General features: G+C 44.8%; 1 protein-coding gene across 1 annotated transcript in view; it reads left to right on the plus strand.

Annotated features, from left to right (window-relative positions):
* LOC122559331 (vesicular glutamate transporter 3) overlaps positions 1–21,102 on the plus strand; it is an 85,572-nt gene that overhangs the window by 13,817 nt on the left and 50,653 nt on the right. The window contains exons 3-4 of the mRNA XM_043708722.2: positions 1,946–2,064; positions 19,016–19,130. Coding sequence (XP_043564657.2) covers positions 1,946–2,064; positions 19,016–19,130 — 234 coding nt within the window. The remainder of the gene's footprint in view (positions 1–1,945; positions 2,065–19,015; positions 19,131–21,102) is intronic.

Here is a 21,102-nt window from a genome sequence, read left to right on the forward strand (position 1 = left end):
AGAGGAAGTGAGATAAGTACATGAAGGAGAAATGAAAAGAGGGATTTGCTGAGATAACCTAACATTAGAGGAGATTTGTATGAAGAATTAATCTTGATTCTCAGACATTTCAGAAAGCAGTTAAGAATTAACCACCTTGCTGTGCTTTTAGAGTCACAGTGGGTAAGGATGACAGATTTGCTGAAGAGGACAGCAATGGATGGCTTTTAACAACCTCCTATAGCATCATGCTATTGTTCACTTTTTAGTTATGGTAGTACATTAAGTTTAGAATTCCTTGGTGGTCTAGTGGGGTTTGAACTCAGATCACCAGATCCTTAGACTACTAGCCCAGCGATTTACCCACTAAGCCATCACACCCTTGCTATACCTGTGGTATGGAACAACAACTCCTAAGAACACCTCACAAAATTTCCAGTGGGTTGGGAAATTGAGTTCAATGCTCTGGGCCTTGAGGCCATGGCTGGCTGTGTCATACAAACAAGGAAAAACACTAGGAGATAGTGAGGACTGCAGATGCTGGGGATCAGAGTCAGAATTTGTGGCGCTGGAAAAGCGCAGCAGATCAGGCAGCATCTGAGGAGCAGGAGTCGACATTTTGAACATTCCTGATGAAGAGCTCATGCTCGAATCATCAACTCTCCTGCTCCTCGGCTGCTGCCTGACCAGCTGTGCTTTGCCAGCATCACGCTTTTTGACAAGGATCAAGTGTAGACCCACTTTGCCCTTTGAGTCTACTCCATGATTCAATAAAATCAGGGCTGATCTGATTTTAACCTCAACTCTACATTCCTACATACCTCAGATCATCTTTCAACCTCTTGGTCATCAAAGATCTACCACTGTCTTTCAGGGAGGGAAGACTCAGAGCCCTCTGAGGGATGATGGAGACAAAGGTTCTCACTGCTTGAGGAAGGTTCCTACTCACTCATATCCTTCAACAGCACTTCCCAAGCCCACACCCAGAATAGAAACAAGCTCAGCAAGCGTCCGGGAATCCAACCATCTGCAAGTTTCCCTTCGATAATTATAGTGTTTCTATACTTCTAGAGATGTTGGGAAGAGAGTTAGAGAATGAGCTATGATCACCTTGAATGGAAAAGCAGCCTTGATGGGCTGAATGGCCTATTCCTGCCTCTATTTTCTGTGTTGCTAAGTCACCAACCATCATACTTGGAATTACATTCCCTGTTGTTGCATCAATATCCTGGATGCCCCTCTTTATGAGCACTCTGGGTGCAGTTACTAAACACGGGGTGAAGGGTCAATGACACTTGAAGCTCACCATCACCTTCTCAAGGGAATTAGCGATGGGCATTCAATGCTGGCCTGGGTCTCATCTGCAGAACAAATTAAGAAAAGGGAATTAAATATCTTTGACAGGTTGTTTCTGGAGGATATCTGAACTCATTCTCGATGTAACATGTGTAGGAAGTGATTCAGGCAATCTAATTTGTACCCTGTAATAGTGATTTCACAAAGGGGGACTCTGTCATGCGGTAAATATGAGAAAACAGGCATATTATCTCACCACACGCTAGCAGACACTCAGAGACATTAAAACCTTCTTGCCCCCCACCCCCTCCTGTTTTATCCCAAATATTTATGCCCAGGTGTGTGTGTAAACTAAAATGGAAAGGAACAGGACTTGGCAGCACCTCTTTCAAGTTGGCTAAATCTTTAATTCATTTACCTTAGCTCTAATGAGATTTGCTGAAATGTTGGAGGAATTACAGGATGCCTGTTGGGAGTTGTTGTGTTTTAACTGGAAGAGGCTGTGGATGAGCAGCTGTTTGATGGCGAAATGAAGCTCTTTGGTTCTGCTGTAGATTACGTCGACAAAAAGCCTGCTTCAAATGATGATCTAATTAAATGGAATAATATTGTGAGCTGATTTGACAAGGGCCACAGTAATTCTCCCTCATTCTGCTCTCTCTCGTTCCAGAAACCTCAATTCAACTGGAATCCTGAGACGGTTGGGCTAATTCACGGCTCCTTTTTCTGGGGTTATATTGTGACTCAAATCCCAGGGGGCTTTATCTCTAATAAGTTTGCTGCAAACAGGTAAGAACTTTAACCACTTAAGAACTCAATAGGCCTTTCGGTTCCTCGAACCTGGTAAAACAAGGACTGCAGATGCTGGAAGCCCAAGTCTGGATTAGAGTGGTGCTGGAAAAGCACAGCAGGTCAGGCAGCGTCCGAGGAGCAGGAAAAGCTCTTTTGCCCGAAACGTTTCTGCTCCCTGAATGCTGCCTGACCTGCTGTGCTTTTCCAGCACCACCCTAATCCAAGCCCCTCGAACCTGTTCTGCCATTCAATCAGGACATGACTGATCCACCTCATCTCTGCTACCCTGTGTCATTCTCATCCCTTGGTAAAGGAGTATTGTTCCTGCTCTAGTAATCCAGAGACACCAATAATATTCAAAATTCCCAGGTTTATATCCCACTGCAGCCAAATGGTGGAATTTGAATTAAATTTAAAAATTGGAATTGAAAGTCTGACAATAACCAATGAACCTTTGTGTCATAAAACTCCAGCTGGTTCACTAATGTCCTTCAGGGAAGGAAATCTGCCATCCTTACCTGGTCTGGTGTACATGTGGCTCCAGACTCACAGCAATGGGGTTGAAGGGCAATTCAGGATGGGCAACAATTTCAAATTCCCACATAAATGATCAACTAAAAATATCTTGGGCTTTTTAAGATGTCCAAACGTCCATTAGTCCCAGGCTTGAAGCATTCAATCACTGAACGTTCACAACCCACCGATGTGCATAGAATTCCAAAGGCAAAGTGAAGATGTTTCTCCCCATCTCAGCCCCTCACTGTCAGTTTCTCCCCCGCGACCTACGTTATGAAATTTAATGAGTTGGAATTATTAGATTGTGCTTTCAGAAAGCTAGGAGAGAGTCAAAGGGCCAAATGGTCTCCTGTGCTGTGACCTTTGATCATTCCATTTTGATGGGTAATAAGTCCAGGGCTGAAAATAGCACAATTCATGGCACATCTGAGTAAAAACAACTTGCATTTATACAGTTCCCATCGTGACCACATCTAGAGCGCTGTAAGCTGTTTTGATGCAAATAGTATCATACAGCACGGAAACAGACCCTATGGTCCAACCAGTCCATGCCGAACATATTCTCAAACTAACCTGATCCCATCTGCCTCCTCCTGGTTTATAGCACTTCAAACTTGTCCTATTTATGTACTTGTCCAAATCTCTTTTAAATATTCTAATTGCACCCATATCCACCACTTCCTCAGGAAGATTATTCCAAACACGAGCAAACTTCTATGTAAAAAAAATTGTCCCTCATGTCTTTTTTAAATCTCTGTCCTCTCACCTTAAAAATGTGCCCCCTGGTCTTGAAATCTCCCACCCTAAGGAAAAGATAACTACCATTAACTGTATCTATACCCCTCACTATTTTATAAACCTCTATCAGGTTGCCTCACAGCCTCCTACACTCCAGTGAAAAAAATCCCAGTCTCTCCAGCCTTTCTTTGTAACTCAAACCTTCCATACCCAACAACACCCTGGTCAATCTTGTCTGAGCTTACTAATATCCTTCGTATAACTGGGCCACCAGAACAGTATTCCAGAAGAGGCCTCACCAATGTCCTGTACAACCTCAACATGACGTCCCAACTGCTATACTCAAAGCACTGAGCAATGAAGGCAAGTGTGCTAACACCTTTTTAACCACCATGTCTATATGTGACTCAAACTTCCAAAGAATTATGTGCCTGAACCCCAGATCCCTCTGTTCTACACCACTACCCAAAGTCCTACCATTAATTGTATAAACCCTACCCCTGTTAGTTTTACCAAAATGCAATACATCGCATTTATCCAGATTGAATTCCATTTGCTATTTTTCTAGCCCATTGACCCATTTGATCAAGATCCCTTTGTAATCTTAGAAAACCTGCTTCACTGTCTACTATGCCACCCATTTTGGTGTGATTTGCAAACTTGCTAACCATGCCTTCAATATGTAAGGAAATGTTTTTTATTGTTCATTCACATGATGAGTGTGTCACTGGCTGGGCCAGCATTTATTGTCCATCCCTAATTACCCAGACAGCAATTGAGAGTCAGCCACATTGCTGTGGGTCTGGAGTCACATGTAGACCAGACCAGGTAAGGATGGCAGTTTCCTTCCTGAAGTGCAATTGTGAACCAGATGGATTTTTCCAACAATTGATTCATGGTCATTGTTAGACTCTTAATTCCAGATTTAAAAAAAAAGTTCAAATTCCACCATCTGCCATCATGGGATTAGAACCTGTGACCCTAGATGTTACCTGGGTCTCTGGATTAACAGTCTAGCAATAAAACCTTTTGGCCATTGTCTACCCATTTTGTTTCAATTTGTTGGAGGCAGTTCAGAGAAAGTTCACAAGAATGATCCCTCGGATGGAGGGATTGTCTTACGAACAAAGAATGAACACGTTGGGATTGTACTCACTGGAGTTCAGAAGAATGAGAGGTGATCTCATTGGGGCTTGACAGGGTCAATGCTGAGAGGATGTTTCCCCTCATGGGAGGGTCTAGGACCAGGGGCACAGTCTCAGAATAAAGGGGCACCAATTTCAGACTGAGATGAGTTACTCAAGTTCTGTGCAACTAAATGACTATCTGATCACCCAATCACAGTCAAGTTATTGCTCATGTTGTCTACCTGAGAAGGTGATGGAGGCAGCATCTGGATGAACGCTTAAAATGCCAGGGCACGGTCAGCTGTGGACCATGTGCAGGTCAATGGGATTAGTGTAGATTGGTATTTGATGGTCAGCACAGATATGGTGGGCTGAAGGGTCTTTCTATGCTCTATGGCTCCATGACCATACGTTTGATTGTCTGTTGGAGTTGGAGGAGAGTTTCCTCGAACTCTTTCCCTCTTGATGAGATTTTGCCTCTTCAGTGGATGCTATTTCAGTGGCTGAGGAAGTCGAGAGTGTGGTGCTGGAAAAACACAGCATGTCAAGCAGCATCCGAGGAGCAGGAGAATCAATGTTTCGGGCATAAGCCCCTCATCAGGAAGTGTCTACTATTCCATTCAAATCTCAGTTCAAGCATGGCACCAACTGAATGTTACAGCAAAATCGAATTAACATCTGATTTGTAATGTTCTGCAATGATAAAGTTCTGTGCTTCTTCCACTATGAATATTACCTGTGTGAGAGAAAGAGAACACTGAGAGTAGATCTGGGCACCACACCTTAGGGTAGATATATCAGCCTTGGAGGGAGTACAACGTAGATTTACAAGAATGAAAGCTTGACTTCAGGGGTTAAATTATGAGGAGAGATTATACAAATTAGGCCTGTTTTCTCTAAAATAAGAAGGTTAAGGGGTGATCTGATTAAAGACTTCAAAATATTAACAAGAAAAGACAGGCATTTATTACAAAAGGACATGATTAGAAGAGTAAGGAAGAGTTGTTACAATTATATAAGGTGTTGGTGAGACCACATCAGGAGTATTGTGTCCAGTATTGGTCTCTAATTTGAGGGAGGATGTGATGGGCCTGGAGACAGTTCAGAGGAGGTTCACAAGGTTGATTCCAGGGATGAAAGGGCTGTGGTATGAGGAGCAGTTGAAAAGCTGTGGCTTGTACTCACTGGGGCTCAGAAGAATGAGGGCGATCTGACTGAGGTCTATCAAACGCTAAAGGGAATTCATAAGATGAACATTGAACAGATGTTTCCCCTATGCGACAGTCTTGAAGAAGAGGTATTAAATATCGAGTGAGAGGAATTAGGTTCCAAACTGAGATATGGAGAACCTACTTCTCTCAGGGGGTTGTGAATCTGTGGAACTCACTGCCCCCGAGCACAGTGGAGGCAGATTCAGCCAAAAGGTTCAAGAAAGAAATAGATATATTTCTGAAGTAAAGCAGGATAAAGGGCGATGGGGAAAAGGCAAGAAACTGGAGTTAAGACCAGGACAAGATCAGCCATGACCATGTTAAATGGTGGTGCAAGCTCAAAGGGCTGAACGGCGGAGGCAATAGCTTACTGGTATTATCACTGGACTGTTAATCTAGAAACCCAAGGAATGTTTTAGGGGCCTGGGTTCAAATCCTGCCACAGCAGATAGATGAATTTAAGTTCAAGTTAAAAAAAATTGGAATTAAGAGTCTAATGATGACCATGAATCCATTGCTGATTATCAGGAAAAGAACCCATCTGGTTCACTAATGTCTGTTAGGGAAGAAAACTGCCATCTTTACCTGGTCTGGTCTACATGTGACTCCAGACCCACTGTAATATGGTTGACTTCTAACTGGGTAATAAGTGATGCCCACATCCTGTGAACTCTGACTCCTCATTCCCATGTGAAGGTCAATGTGGCATAATCCCACAAACCATGTGAATGAACACTTTGTCTGTTTTTGAGTAGCGTTAATTGAATGGTAAATATTAATCAGAGTGTGGCTAAAACTTTTCTATTCTTCCTCAAAATGGTGTCTGTAAATAGTAAATACAGTTGGGGGAGGCACAGAGCACCTTGGTTAAAATGGTAGGCAGCACTGTCAACAGTGCAGCACTCCCTCAGAGTGTCAGCTGTGTTGTAAAACAGAGATGAGGAAACTTATCTCAGAGGGTTGTGAATCTTTGGAAAATCCTTCCTCAAGGTCAGAGGTCACATAGCACCAGGTTATAGTCCAACAGGTTTATTTGAAACCACAAGTTTTGGGATGTTGCTCCTTCGACTAGTGAAGATTCTGAAAGCTGTTGGACTATAACCTGGTGTCGTGTGACCTCTGACCTTGTCCACCCCAATCCAACATTGGCACCTCCACATCGTGGCCTTCCTCAAAAGACAGTGGGTGCAGAATCTTTCAATATTTTTAAGGCAGAGGCAGATAGCTTCATAGTGATAAAGGCGGGGGTGGGGGGGATGTGGTCAGAGAGGTGAAAGAATATCAGGACTGTGCATGAATGTAGAGTTGAGGTCAAGATCCAATCAACCACGATCTGATTGAACAGGCTTGAAGGGCCGAATGGCCTACTCTTGCTTCTTGCTCATAAGCTCAGCCTCTTTTATCAGCCCAAGTCACAGGAGTGGAGCTTTCAGATTGGAAATCCACCTTGTGCTCTCATAATCGGTTTTATAACAGAGTAAGAATTCACAGCCTTGTGAATTTGAGTGAGTCTGTGCTCCATCTCTGATAATACAGACACTGAAGAAAAGTCTTTCCAGCTGTTGTGTAGAAAAGACATCATTTTTCTCCAATCCAATAAACAATCTGTGAAAACGTGAAAGCCTTTTGCGTCTGATTGCATATTTCACTGTAAAATATATCGCATTACTTATTTTAGTCCCTGACATGTAGAGGGGATGGCAAAACATGATATTAGCTCTTAAGGTTTTACCGTGCAGGCTATTGTTGGCAAATGGATTAAATTTTAAAGGCACATTCTTGTGCACACACACACACAAAGAGGAGAGAAAATATCTGCACGCGTGCACAGGGATAATTTATTAACAGTGGTTTTTCTTTGTCAAGTGATACATCCATTGTAATGAGATCTGCGAGAGAGTGAGACGTGCAGTCAGTGCAGTTAATTATTTATGCTGTTTCAACTGTACTCACAATATCAGATTAGGCAATATTCAGCTGCTATTCTAGGTCACTTCAAACAACACAGGACTTGCAAATAATCTTGGGATGTCCTGAAGCTCTACATGTGCAGGCTGAGGTAAATTTTCCAAAATGTGCAAATTAAAACCCACAAAAGGTCAGAAATGATCAGCAAATCAGCGGAGAGAAAAGTCAATGAATTCAGACAGGATCAACACAAGAGATTGCTGGCGAGGCTCAGGAGTGTCTGTGGACTGAAGATTGGCTCCCTCACTAATGTGACATGTGCCTTCCCCCTTAATTATATACACCTCAATCAGGCCCTCTCTCAACTGTCGCTTCCCCAAGAGAAACTACCCCAGCGTCTCCAATCTTTCCTCGTTGCTCAGATTCTCCAGCCTGGGCAGTGTCCTGGTAAATCTCCTCTGCACTCTCTCCAGTGCAGTAACATCCATCCTGTAATGTCTAGATTGGAGTGGTAATGTGCTGACCAGAACTGCACACAGGATTCCAGTTGCACTCTTACCAGCATTTTACACAGTTCAAGCATAAACTCCTTGATCTTGTATTCGACTCCTGAGCTAATAGAGTTTCCCATATGTGTCTGTAACCACCTTATCTGCCTGTCCTGATATATTCAGGGATCAGAGGTTGTGCACAGCAAAGCCCCTCTGATCTGAAAGCAATAAGTGATGCAGATCGCAATGGTTCAGGCAGCATCCCTGGGGAGAGAGCAAGCTAATGTTTCAAGTCTAGATGATGTGGCCACATCAGCTCTGATGAAGACACACCTAGACTCGAAACATTAGCTTGCTCTTTCTCCACGGATACTGCCTTACCTGCTGCGATCTCCAACATTGTTGCTTCCAGATCAACTTCTAGCATCTGCAGTAATTTGCTCCAGTAAAGTCCCTCTGACCTTCAGTACATTCCAGGATGCCGTCATTCAGAGTGTAATCCCTTGCCTTGTTGACGCCCCCTCCTCCAAGAGCGTCCCCTCACATTGTTCCAGACTGAACTGTGTTTGCCACAGCTCTGTCCAGTCAGCAAGTCTGTGTTATCCTCCTGCAGTGCACAGCTATTGTCCTCACTATTTACCGATTCTGCATCATCTGGGAACTTCTTCATCATAGCCCCTACGTTTTATGTAGGTTGTAGATACTACAGAGTAGACAGGGAACGGCTGCGTTCACTTGTAAAATAAACAAGAACAAGAGGGTGTGAATTTAAAGTGATGGGACAAAGAAAACTTTCTCACCCAGCGAGTCGCTAGGGTCTGTGATGCACAGCCTGGGAATGTGCTGGAGACTGGTTCAGTTGAGGCATTTAAGAGGCAATAGGTTGTTTTGGGTAGTAATGGTGTGCAGGGATATGGGGAAACGACAGCAGATTGGATAGAGTATGTGCCAGCACGATGGGCCAAATAGTCTCCCTCTGCACTGTCGTAATGTTGTGGTTCTGAGACATTTCAGTCCAAAGCATTCAGATACCCCACAAGCAGCAAGCTGTACAGAACCGCACTGGAAACACACTTCCAGTCACACTAACATCCATCCACTTTCCCAGCTTCACAGCGTAGATGCCTTGGGATGAAGCTCAATATTCCACTCGCCTTTTTGATTGCTGTTTCTACCTCACTGCTGGGTTTTAATAATTTTTGCTTTTGCAAGCAAGTAATTCTGAAACTGACTCCATTAGGTCATAAGACCATCAGAAATAGGAACAGGAGTAGGCCATTCAGCCCCTTGAGCCTGCTCCACCACTCAGTAGGATCGTGGCTGATCCAACATTCCTCACGTCCACTCTCCTGCCCTTTCCCTGTAACCCTTGATTCCCCGACTGATCAGGAATCTCGCTGTCTCAGCCTTAAACGTAGACAAGGACTTTGCTCCCGCAGCTCTCTGTGGGAGGGAGTTCCAAAGACTCACAACCCTCTGAGAGAAGACATTCCTCCTCATCTCAGCCTTAAATTGGTGCCCTGTATTCTGGACTCTGCCCTCTGGTCCTAAACCCACCCAGGAGGGGAGACATCCTCTCAGCATTGACCCTGTCAAGCCCCTTAAGAATCCGATTAGTCTCACTCTCATTCTTCTAAACTCCAGTCAGTAAAGTCCCAACCTGATTAACCTTTGCTCAGAAGAAATGGCCAATTGGTTTCACCCATTAACACTTTATTCTGTTGTCATTCTATCTATGTCTCTTTGTCCCACCTGACATTTGTTTATTCTGACGGTCTGGGAATAATACAGCGAGAAGAAGACCATTCAGCTCATCAAATCTGTACTGGCCCTTTCAAAGAGGTATCGAGCTGCTCCCATTCTCTACCTTCCCCCCTACCCCTGCCATTATTTTGCTGACAAACGTTTACCCTTCTAAAGGTTCCTATTGAGACTGTATTCACCAAGCCACCAGGAAGCCCATTCCAAATCCGAGATAAATGTTGCTTAGCAAAGACTTTACCTCTACACCCCTCTTTATTTTGGAAATCACCTTAAATCTGTGGCCCCCCTTGCCCATCCCTCCCCTCCCCAGTTATTGACCCTTCAAGCATTGGAAATAGGTTTTGTTTATTTATTTTGAGTTTATTTACTTCTGTTCAAACCCCTCATGATTGTCAACACATCAGGCAAATATCTCCTCCGACTTTTCTGTTTGGAGCAGACCAACCCCAGTTTCTCCGGTCAACCTCAATCCAGTTCCCTCTTCCCTCAAACCTTTCCAGTGAATCCCCTCTGTTACGATCGCTGAACCTTTCCTAAAGGGTACTGTGCAGGAATGAGCATGGTGATTCAGTAGTTGGCACTGCTGCGTTGCAACGTCAGGGACCTGGGTTCAATTCCAGCTTCAGGTGACTGTCTGTGTGGAGTTTGCACGTTCTTCCTGTGTCTGTGCAGGCTTCCTTTGGATGCTCCACTTTCCTCCCACAATCCAAGGATGTGCAGGTCAGGTGAATTGGCCGTGCTAAATTGCCCATAGTGTAGGTTATTAGTCAGGGGTAAATATAAAATAGGGAATGGGTCTGGGTGGGTTACTCTTCGGAGGTTAAGGTGGACGTGTTTGGCTGAAGGGCCTGTTTCCACACTGCAGGGATTCTAATCAATTTATCGTAACATTTCCCGATTTTGGAATCTCTCTGTTTATAAAATTCAGAATCCCATGTTAATGTTTTGTTCAGCCTGAAAGATGTCTAAGGTTTCTCTCAGTCATCTCATGTAGATGTTATTTAGTCTCATTTGCACTTGTGTGGTGAATACTCATATCAACACAGACTAGGAGTCAGTAAGGACTGCAGATGCTGGAAACCAGAGTCAATAGATATGGAGCTGGGAAAGCACAGTAGGTCAGGCAGCATCGGAGGAGCACGGAAGTCAACGTTTCGAGCTGGGACCCTTTGTCAGGACTGACTTCAACTGAAATGTTGACTCTTCTGCCCTTTCGATGCTGCCTGACCCACTGTGCTCTTCCAGCTCCACATCAATTGACACAGACTACACTGCGCTGATAAAGAATGAGACACTGAGAACTCATTCCGATCTCAGTTGCCCTGTGCTCTCTGACTTATACAGAGGAACCTTGATTATCCAAACGAGATGAGCCGACACTGTTTTGATCGGATAATTGATTATTCAGATAATCGATTTTAGCTTAAACAGGGGAAGCCATACTGATCTAATGCTGTGCTCTACTGGAGAAATTGTTTAAATCTATAATTTTAGTGGGTCTGCCATTTAAATAAACTAATCTTTGCCATCGGCAAATTACAGGTTAAAATGAGAAGAGCTAAACCCTTACCATAAAACCCCAGCATGAAACAAGGTCCCGAATAGCTTCGATGATCGCAAGACCATTGACAGTATCCGTTTCTGGGAATTCAGTCTCGTGACAGAAAGACAAGAGTCCCGCCTCATGCATATATTTACGTTCTCAGCCTTTTAAAAAAAATAAATGGCCCAGTAATGTGCCGGGAATACTCTAAACCCCTTACTTTTACAAAGGGCTGCGTAACAACCCTTACCGTAAAAATATCCAGTCGCTGTTGTTTGAGCTGCTTGTGTGTCTTTGTTTTTGCCAGCGTTTTTATATCTTCTTCAGTACAGGCAAATCGATACACTTACCTCTTTGATGTAACATTTTTGTGGGACCTTGAAATCATCTACAGATAATCCGATATTCGGATAATCGATATTGGGATAATGGAGGTTCCTCTGTATGGGCTCCTGATGAAGTAAATGGTGCCAGGGTAAATGGGAGCAGAGAAAGACATTCTGGCTCTTGCAGGTTTCTCTGCTGTTCATTAACCTCACGGCTACGTGTTTGCGTTTCAGATACCACATTCCCATCAACCCTTCAATAACTCTGATTGGCACGAGGTAATAGAACTGGTGTAGCACAGCTGGGCCAAATGGCCTCCTTCAGTAACAATTCTGGGACCCTTGATTCCTTTGTCCATTGAAAATTTATCTGCCTCCAATTTACAAGTATTCACATCGAATGCCTTTTAATAAAACAGTTCCAAAGTCATGACACCCTCTGACAGAAAAAAGTTCTCCTCATTTCAAGTTAATCCCTAATTTGAAAACGATGCCCCCTTAGTTTTGTATTCATCTAGAAGAGGAAACATCCATCCTGTTAAGATTGTATTCACTTCAATCAGCTCATGCCTCAATGTCTAAACTCCAGGGGAAACAAGCCCATTGTGTCCAACCGTTCCTCATCAAACAGACCACTCATTCCAGTTATCAATCCAGTAAACCTCCCTGAACCATCTCCAATATACTTATATCCTTCATGAGTTTTGAGAAGTTTTGTAGCTCAGGTTGAGGTTCTGGATGTAAGTTGAGGTTCTGGATGCAAAATACTGCTGATACTAGAAATTAAGCGAACACAGAGAATTCTGGATAAGCTCAACAGGTCTGGCAGCATCTGTGGAGAGAGGAACACAACTATCATTTTAATGTTAACTCATTCTCACCCACTTAGTCCTATTATCACATGGGTTACTCTCAGCACAGGGTCGGGAGTGTGGTGCTGGAAGAGCACAGCAGGTCAGACAGCATCCAAGCAGCAGGTGGATTGACGTTTCAGGCAAAAACCCTTCATCAGGAATGGACTTTCAGCACAGCCTACCTGCTTCCTATTAGCCTTCTTGGTAATGTGCTATACTGACATCTTGTGACCCACGCAGTAGAACAGCTCAGAATTCTGCAGTCATTCTCCATTTAAATCATACTGTGCTTTTTCAATCTCCTGCTCAAGTGAGTAACTTCCTCTTTTCCCACATTTTACAGTAACTGCCAGATTTTCATGAACTCACTCAACCTATCTGTACCTCAATGTCTCAATTTTAAAATCCTTATCCTTGTTTTTCCAATCCCTCAGGGTCTTGTTCCTCTCTCTGTGTAACCTTGCCCACCCCCACAACCCTCGGAACTAACAGCTCTCCTCCAATTCTCTCTCCTCTATTTCTGCTTTTAACTCCTTCCCCATCAGCGCCTGTATCTGGAGGCTGAGGACTCTCAACTCTGTAATTCCCTTCCTAAACACCTCTGCCCACCCCCACTCTCCTCTTGTAAGACAGTCCTTAAAACCTACTGCTGACCAAGATTCTGTTGTAAAATCTTTTGAGGTTCAATATCAACTTTGATTGATGACAGGCCTATGGAGCAGCTCAGGATGTTATCACGTCAAAGGCAGTATATAAATGCAAGTAGTGCAAGTTTGTTATAAATCCATTATACTCAATATCCAGAATTCAGCAACAGCACTGCACTGCTTTGGAATTTTTTGAGCTATTCAGTCACGTTGATTGTTTAAAATTTGAGGTCAATTATTTTTGCAAACGTCTGTAACATGGTGAAGCATGTCTTGCCATAGCCACTAGATGGCACTGCTCACAGAGGAAGCCCAGGGAATGCACAGTTAATGGGCTCCACAATGTCTTTGAAGACACATTCATTGAGACCAGGATTAAGCAGCCCATGCCCAAGAGAAATGGTGAATGGACTCCCCGACTGACCACATGGTCTTTCCTCATCAATTAGAGTTTTGTTTGTGCTGGTGGCACAATAGCTCAGTGGTCAGCACTGCTGCCTCACAGTGCCAGGGACCTGGGTTCAATCCCACTTTCGGGCAACCATGTGAAGTATGCACATTCTCCCTGAGGGTTTCCTCCGGGTGCTCCGATTTCCTTCCATAGTCCAAAGATGTGCAGGTTAGATGGATTGACCATGGGAAGGTACCCATATTGTCCAGGATATGTAGGCTAGGTAGATTAGCCTTGGGAAGTCTCTGGGTGGGATGCTCTTTAAAGGGGTGGTATGGGTTGAATGGTCTGCTTCCACACTGTAGGAATTCCTTGGCTTGGATTGGTTGGATTTATGAGTCTAGATTAGAGTGGTGCCGGAAAAGCACAGCAGGTCAGACAGCATCCGAGGAGATTTTCCTGCTCCTCGGATGCTGCCTAACCTGCTGTGCTTTTCCAGCACCACTCTAATCTAGACTCTGGTTTCCAGCACCTGCAGTCCTTGTTTTTACCTTGGTTGGATTTATGCCAAGGTTAAAGCTGATAAAGACACCATAGATCCATTCTTTCTTTAGAAAGAGAATGTAAGTCATGGTTGAACCTGAAGGTCTCCATGCCTCAGGTCTTCACTGGTAAGCAGAGAGCTTCTGGATTTGCCCACAGGGTGGTCCAAACATATATCTGTGCTCTGTTTGAAGTGCCCCCCTCACCCCAAACCCCCACTCCATCACCGTATCCCATTCCTTTCACCTTCATGCACTTATCTGGCTTTTTGAACATATCTTACATCCTGTGGCAGTGAATTCCACTTCCTTCCCATTCTCTGAATAAAGGATTATTTCCAGAATTCCCTATTGGAGTTATTCATCAGCATCTTCTGCCTATGGCACCTTTGCATTTGACTTTATCAAAAATAGAACTAACCTCTCAGGACCTCACTTACCAAACCCTTGTGTTATATTCACGATCTCAATCAGGTGACCCTCAGAACTTCCCCTTTCTACTTAGAAATCAGCCATTATATGTTGTTAATATATCTGCTTGGGGGCTTGTGAGAACACCTCTTGGAGCCGGACCTACAGACTCCAAGCAAGGGGTCCCAGCGCTGTGTGACTGCAATTATAATGACCATAAAACCCCTCTGAAATGGGACATGGTCGTTAGAATTTCCCAGTTCCAATTCTGTGTTTAATGCCATATCTCTAACTGGGCAGTTGCTGACATAATGTAATGACCTCATTGCACATATTTTTGAATTCATATCACTTCTGGGGTCCAGTTGTCAGGAGAATTATTTATTGGCAGAAAAAGCCTTATGTTTATGTCCAGGAAGGTGCTATGTTCAGTACAATGTATGAGTCCCTTATGTATTGGCGGAGTTCAGAATTGGGTATAAATTTATCGATGTTTGGTAAGAGCTGCAGAATGGATACATTGGGCTTGAGTATAACTCAATCAAAACCCATTTATCTTGAGTTAACATTAATCCCATGGTATCCATTAGATGTCTCAACAACACAGAAAATAACCCATTCCCAGAATGTGCTGGCTAGTATTAGCGAGAGTCTGACACACATTTTCACTGATGTGCGCCGAATGTATAAGTCTTACAGATGACCTTCTTGAAACATAAAAGATTCTAAGGGGGCTTGGCATGGTAGATACAGGGAAGGTATTTCATCTTGTGGGAGAGAATAGGAACAGACAGCATCATCCCAGAATAAGGGGGTCACCCATTTTAGACAGAGATGGGGAGGAATGTCTTCACTCAGAGGGGAGTGGAGTTCTTTGCCACAGGGGGCTGTTGAGGCTGGGTCATTACGTACATTCAAGACTGAGACAGATAGTGTTATAATCAGCAAGGGAGTCAAAGGTTAAGGGGAAAAGGGAGGAAAGCGGAGCTGAGGATGAACAGATGAGCCACAATCTCATTGAATATTGGAGCAGATGCGATGGGCTGAATGGCCCACATCTTGCAGTGTAATGGTAAATATTGCTCTCTTTCTCTCAGCTGAAGGCAACATTGGAAAAGCAGCTGAGAATGAAATTTGTAATTCATTCATTCATTTCAGATTTATTTTGAACATTTTCTTAAGAGACTCTGCTCACTGTGTGCCAGAGACTGCGGATGTGTATCCTGAACCCCTCCCTGGGGGGTGTTTAAAACACGGTTCACCCTGCGATAATTTTTCATTGATGGTAGGTGGGTGTGACCTCATTTAACAGCTGGGCAAGGACAGCGTGGAGCTGCGAGTTAACCCATTGTTTTCCTTCAAGTAAACTTGTCACAGATGCCATTCCCTCACCTTTACTGATGGGACCTCCTTTACTGACCAGGGTCTGAAAGTGAATCAGACTGCTCACAACACTGGGCTGATATTGGACCCTGAGGCTAATTTGGAGAAAGGGAGGACTGCAGATGCTGGACAGTCAGTCAATAAGTGTGGTGCTGGAAAAGCACATCATCCAAGGAGCAGGAGAGTAGATGTTTTGGGCTTAAGCCTTGATGAAGGACTTTGACTGAAATGTCAACTCTCCTACTCTTCAGATGCTGCCAGACCTTCTGTGGTTTTCCTGTGCTGCACTTTTTGACCCTGAGGTTAAGTTACTGATCTATCCGTGTCATCACTGATTCCAACATCTGTAACAGTACACTGCCCTGTGCCAGCCCAGCCACTCCCTTTGATCCCTCTGGATTTGATGGTTACGCCTTTCTTGAGGGAAGATTCTGAGACCAGTTTTGTGAAACTGGGAAATAAACTCAAACAATGCTGGAGAAACTCTGCAGGTCTTATGAGGAAAGGCTGAGAGACTTGAACCTGGTTCTCATTGGCAAGAAGATGGCTAAGAGGGGATTTGATACAGACATACAAGGTAATCAGAGGTTTAGGTAGGGTGGACAGCGAAAGTCTTTTTCCGAGGATGATGGTGTCAGCTTGTACAAAAGGGCATAACTACAAATTGAGGGGTGATAGATTTGAGACAAATGTCAGAGACAGATTCTTTACGCAGAGAGTGGTAAGGGCATGGAATGCCCTACCTGCTAATGTAGTCAACTCAGCCACATTAGGGAGATTTAAACAATCCTTAGATAAGCACATGGATGATTTTGGGATAGTGTAGGGGGACGAGCTGAGAATAGTTCACGGGTTGGTGCAACATCGAGGGTCGAAGGGCCTGTTCTGCGCTATATTGTTCTATGTTCTATGTTCTAGGTCTGGCAGCGTCTGTGGAGAGAGGAAGCAAGGTAACATTTGGAGTGTAGTGAACCAATCTTCAGATCCTTTCTTGAAGAAGGACACTGTCAGTCAATTGGAGATTTCAGGACTATGTAGGGTCATAGAATGTGGGATGAGGCCATTTGGCCCATTGAGTCCACACCCTCCTTCCGAAAAGTATCCCACCCAGCCCCACACCCTCACATCTCCCATGGCTACTCCACCCCAGACACTGTGAAGCAATTTCCCAAGGCCAATCCCACCGAACTTGCACAAAGGGTCAGTTAGACTCACAACGACAGCTCCTTTCTCTCCTTATAGATGCTGCCAGACCTGCTGAGATTTTCCAGCATTTTCTCTTTTGCACATCTTTGGACTGTGGGAAGAAACCCACGCAGACACAGGGAGAACGTGCAAACCTAGTCACCTCAGGGTGGAATCGAACCGGGATCCCTGGCACTGTGGGTTAGCCGTGCTAACCACTGACACACCATTTTCAGCTTCCTTTTGCCTGTCAAGGCAAGGAGTCGAGTTAGAAATCAGCCATTATCTGATTGAGAGATAGAATAGGTTTGAGGGGCTGAATGGCTTCCTATGTCTGCTCCCCTTGTTCCTCCAACTGATAGGATTCTGAGACTGAGACCTGGAACAATCCTGGGCCCATTGTCATGGACTGAGTCCAGAACCCAGCTCCAAACCACTTGGGGTTTTAATGGAGGGGGAATGGGGAAGGTCAGGTGACAAACCTTCTCTCAGGTTGGGGGGATTAGCAATTTGAATTTGACAATGATGCTGCATGTTTCCTGTTGTAACCTATTGTTCAGATTGAAGCCCAGGATGGGGATCTCCGGGGTTTTTTGCGCTGCTTGTGGGCGGAGAGAAACTGGAATGGTGCCATGCCCCCCTCTCGTCCCCAGCTTCTCCCATGTCTCCCGTGAGGGAACGTCCCAGTCCAGGATCCAAGGGGCATCCCAGACACAATTGCAGCCCCATCCCTGGCACTGTGAAGCACTACCCCCCTCCTCCGAAGAGTTGGCACTGCCCTCATGCTCCAATAACGCTAACTAGGCTCCTCACCTGCAGTCTCTATGGAGTGTTTCCCTGTCAACTGAGTGTGGAGATCAAGGACACAGACTGTGAAGTAGAACAGAGAGGAGGGGAGGGGGATCAATTCCCTTCTTCTTGCTCGCCAAACATGCCCCAATCAAAACCTGGGCTTTTGGTCATTCCTCCATCAGAGCACTGGCCTGCAAAGCATTACTAACCTGGGGTGTGAGGAAGCTGAATTCGTATCGAGGTAAAGTCACAAGCTAATTCCAATCCCTTCAATGTGAACTAATAATACCATCAGCTTTCAACTGTTTCACCAACAATCTGCGCATTAAAGTGAAAAGCTCAATGAACAATGATATTGGATGGTCCTTTATATGGGGCACAGTTGTTAGTGAAGCTCATTCTCAGAGTGAAGCTTAACAACAATGACTGATTCTGAAATCATGGACTGAGAATAACGTGGATCCCGCAGCTGCTCCTGAGATTCAGATTTAACTCTCAATTTACTTCCAAGAGACGTCTGCAGGGATATGGGCCAAGCACAGGCAGATGGGGCTAGTTTGTGGTCAGCATGAACTGGTTGGGCTGAAGGGTCTGTTTCCAAGCTGTCTGACTCTATGGCTTTACAACCGATGTTCTCAGGAAGTGTCAGACCAGACACAAAACGTTACATCTCTTTCTGTCTCCACAGACGCTGCCAGGCCCACTGAGTTACTCCAGCAATTTCTGATTTTGTTTCAGATGTTCAGCATCTGTAGTGTTTTTCTTTCATGCTGATGATGATCTAACTCCAGTTACATTTGATGATTCTTCAGACACTTCCAGGATAGACGGGGGAAGGTTGTTTCTCCCTGTGGGAGAAGCACCTCAGAATATTGGGTCACCATCTGATGACAGCAATGAGGAGGAATCGCTGCTCTCAGAGGGTAGGGAATCTGTGAAGCTCTTGACCACAGAGATTTGGGTCATTAAGTATATTCAAGAAGGAAATCAAGGGTTTTGGGGAAAAGTGGATTTTCAGGGCAGCCATTGAATGGTACAGCAGACTTGATGGGTTAAATGGTCTATTTCTGCTCCTATGTCTTACGGTCTGATGGTCTTGCTTACGATTTTTAATCCTAGAGTTTTCGGAGCTGCGATCTTCCTGACGTCCACGTTGAACATGCTCATTCCGTCCGCAGCAAGAATACACTTTGGCTGTGTCCTGTTTGTGAGGATACTCCAGGGTCTTGTGGAGGTAGGCACTCTAACTCAACTTAAAAACAGCCAGGCATTGTGATGATAAAACATTGCCCTTTCAGTGAGACAGCTCAGGGGCATGGATGACTGAGGTTTCTCTTGGTGAACTATGACTTTTCCTAGTCCCCTCGTCCTCCACCATTTCAATTTCAAAAAATGAGAAGCCTAGAATGAAATTTCCCTTGACTTGTGGTGACATTCAAATGCCAAACTTAGTGCCTCTTCATGCCTGGTGCTATAGGCGACCTAGGGATATTCACTTACATGTCCAATGGGTAATGGACTGAATGGAGAAAGAGCAGGGACAAGAAGACAATAATGGGTCTGTCGGAGAACTAGTACATTGCAATGGGCTGAATGGCCTCCTTTACGTAACCTCATTGACAGATTATGAAGCCCCTGGATACAAGATCCAAGAACTACCCAAAGTTGGGCTTCCTCTGAAACTTCCAGCGAGGTTATCAGACTGTTTGGAGGCTCCAGGGACAGGACCCTATGTTTCAGGAGGAGCTAACTTCACATCCTGGATCATAGGATGAGCTTATAATGGCATCCCACTCCCTCCCTGCCCCTCCCGAGAGCTAGGCTGAAGACCGAGCACAAAGAATATTCTGAAGAAGGGTCACTGGACTTGATACATTAACTCTGTTTCTCTCTGTCAGACTGAGCAGCATGGTGGCTCAATGGTTAGCACCGCTGCCTCACAGCGCTGGGGCCCAGGTCCAATTCCAGCCTCGGGTGACTATCTGTGTGGAGTTTGCACATTCTTCCTGTGTCTGTGTGGGTTTCCTCCGGGTGCTCCGGTTTCCTTCCACAGTCCAAAGATGTGCAGGTCAGGTGAATTGGCCGTGCTAAATTGCCCATAGTGTTAGGTGCATCATTTGGAGGGTAATGGGTCTGGGTGGGTTGCACTTTGGAGAGTTGGTGTGGACTTGTTGGACCGAAGGGCCTGTTTCCACATTGGAGGGAATCTAATCTCAAATTCATCACCTGCTGAGTTTCTCCAGCAATTTCTGTTTCTGTGTGTCACATAGGGAGATGTTTATGGTTGCTGGAGATCTGTCATCTCATCTACAGGAGTTCTTCAGGGTAGTGTCCTAGGCCCAACCATCTTCAGCTGCTTCATCAATTACCTTCCCTCCATCATAAGGTGCGGGGGAGGGGTGGGTGCATAGTCACTGATGATTGCACAAAGCTCAAAACGTAACTCACCTCCTGACTCTCCAAAGCCTGTCCACCATCTACAAGGCATGAGTCAGGAGTGTGATGGGATACTCCCCACTTGCCTGGATGAACACAGCCCCAACAACACTCAAAAGGTTTGACACGAGGATGAAGCAGCCCACTTGATTGGCACCATATCTACCACCGTTAGTACCAGTGCACAGAGGCAACAATGCGTTCCATATTCAAAATGTACTGTGGTATCTCACCAAGGCTCCATTGATAGCACCTTCCAAATGTGCTGCCTCTACCATCTAGAATGAGAAGGACAGTAAATGCTCAGGAACAAATGGCACTGCTGCCTCACAGCACCAGGGACCCAGGTTCAATTCCAGCCTTGGGCGACTGTCTTTATGGAGTTTGCACATTCCCCCCGTGTCTGCGTGGGTTTTCTCCGGGTGCTCCGGTTTCCTCCCACAGTCCAAAGATGTGCAGGTCAGGTGAATTGGCCATGCTAAATTGCCCATAGTGTTAGGTGCATTAGTCAGAGGGAAATGGGTCTGGGTGGGTTACTCTTCGGAGGGTCGATGTGGACTTGTTAGGCTGAAGGGCCTGTTTCCACACTGTAGGGAACCTAATCTAATCTAATCTAACCTAATTCCAGATGCCCATTGCTCACACCTTGTGGTATTTGCCACCTCTACTGGTATGTGGTACTGGGTACGTGTGCATGGCAGAAGGTGGATTGATTAGAAAGAGTCAGCATTGATTTCTAAAGGGGAATTACACTCGACTAACTTGCTGGA

Source organism: Chiloscyllium plagiosum, unplaced genomic scaffold (assembly GCF_037043375.1).
Source record: "Chiloscyllium plagiosum isolate Xiang-an unplaced genomic scaffold, Cpla_swu_hap1 HiC_scaffold_19, whole genome shotgun sequence".
NCBI lineage: Eukaryota > Metazoa > Chordata > Chondrichthyes > Orectolobiformes > Hemiscylliidae > Chiloscyllium > Chiloscyllium plagiosum.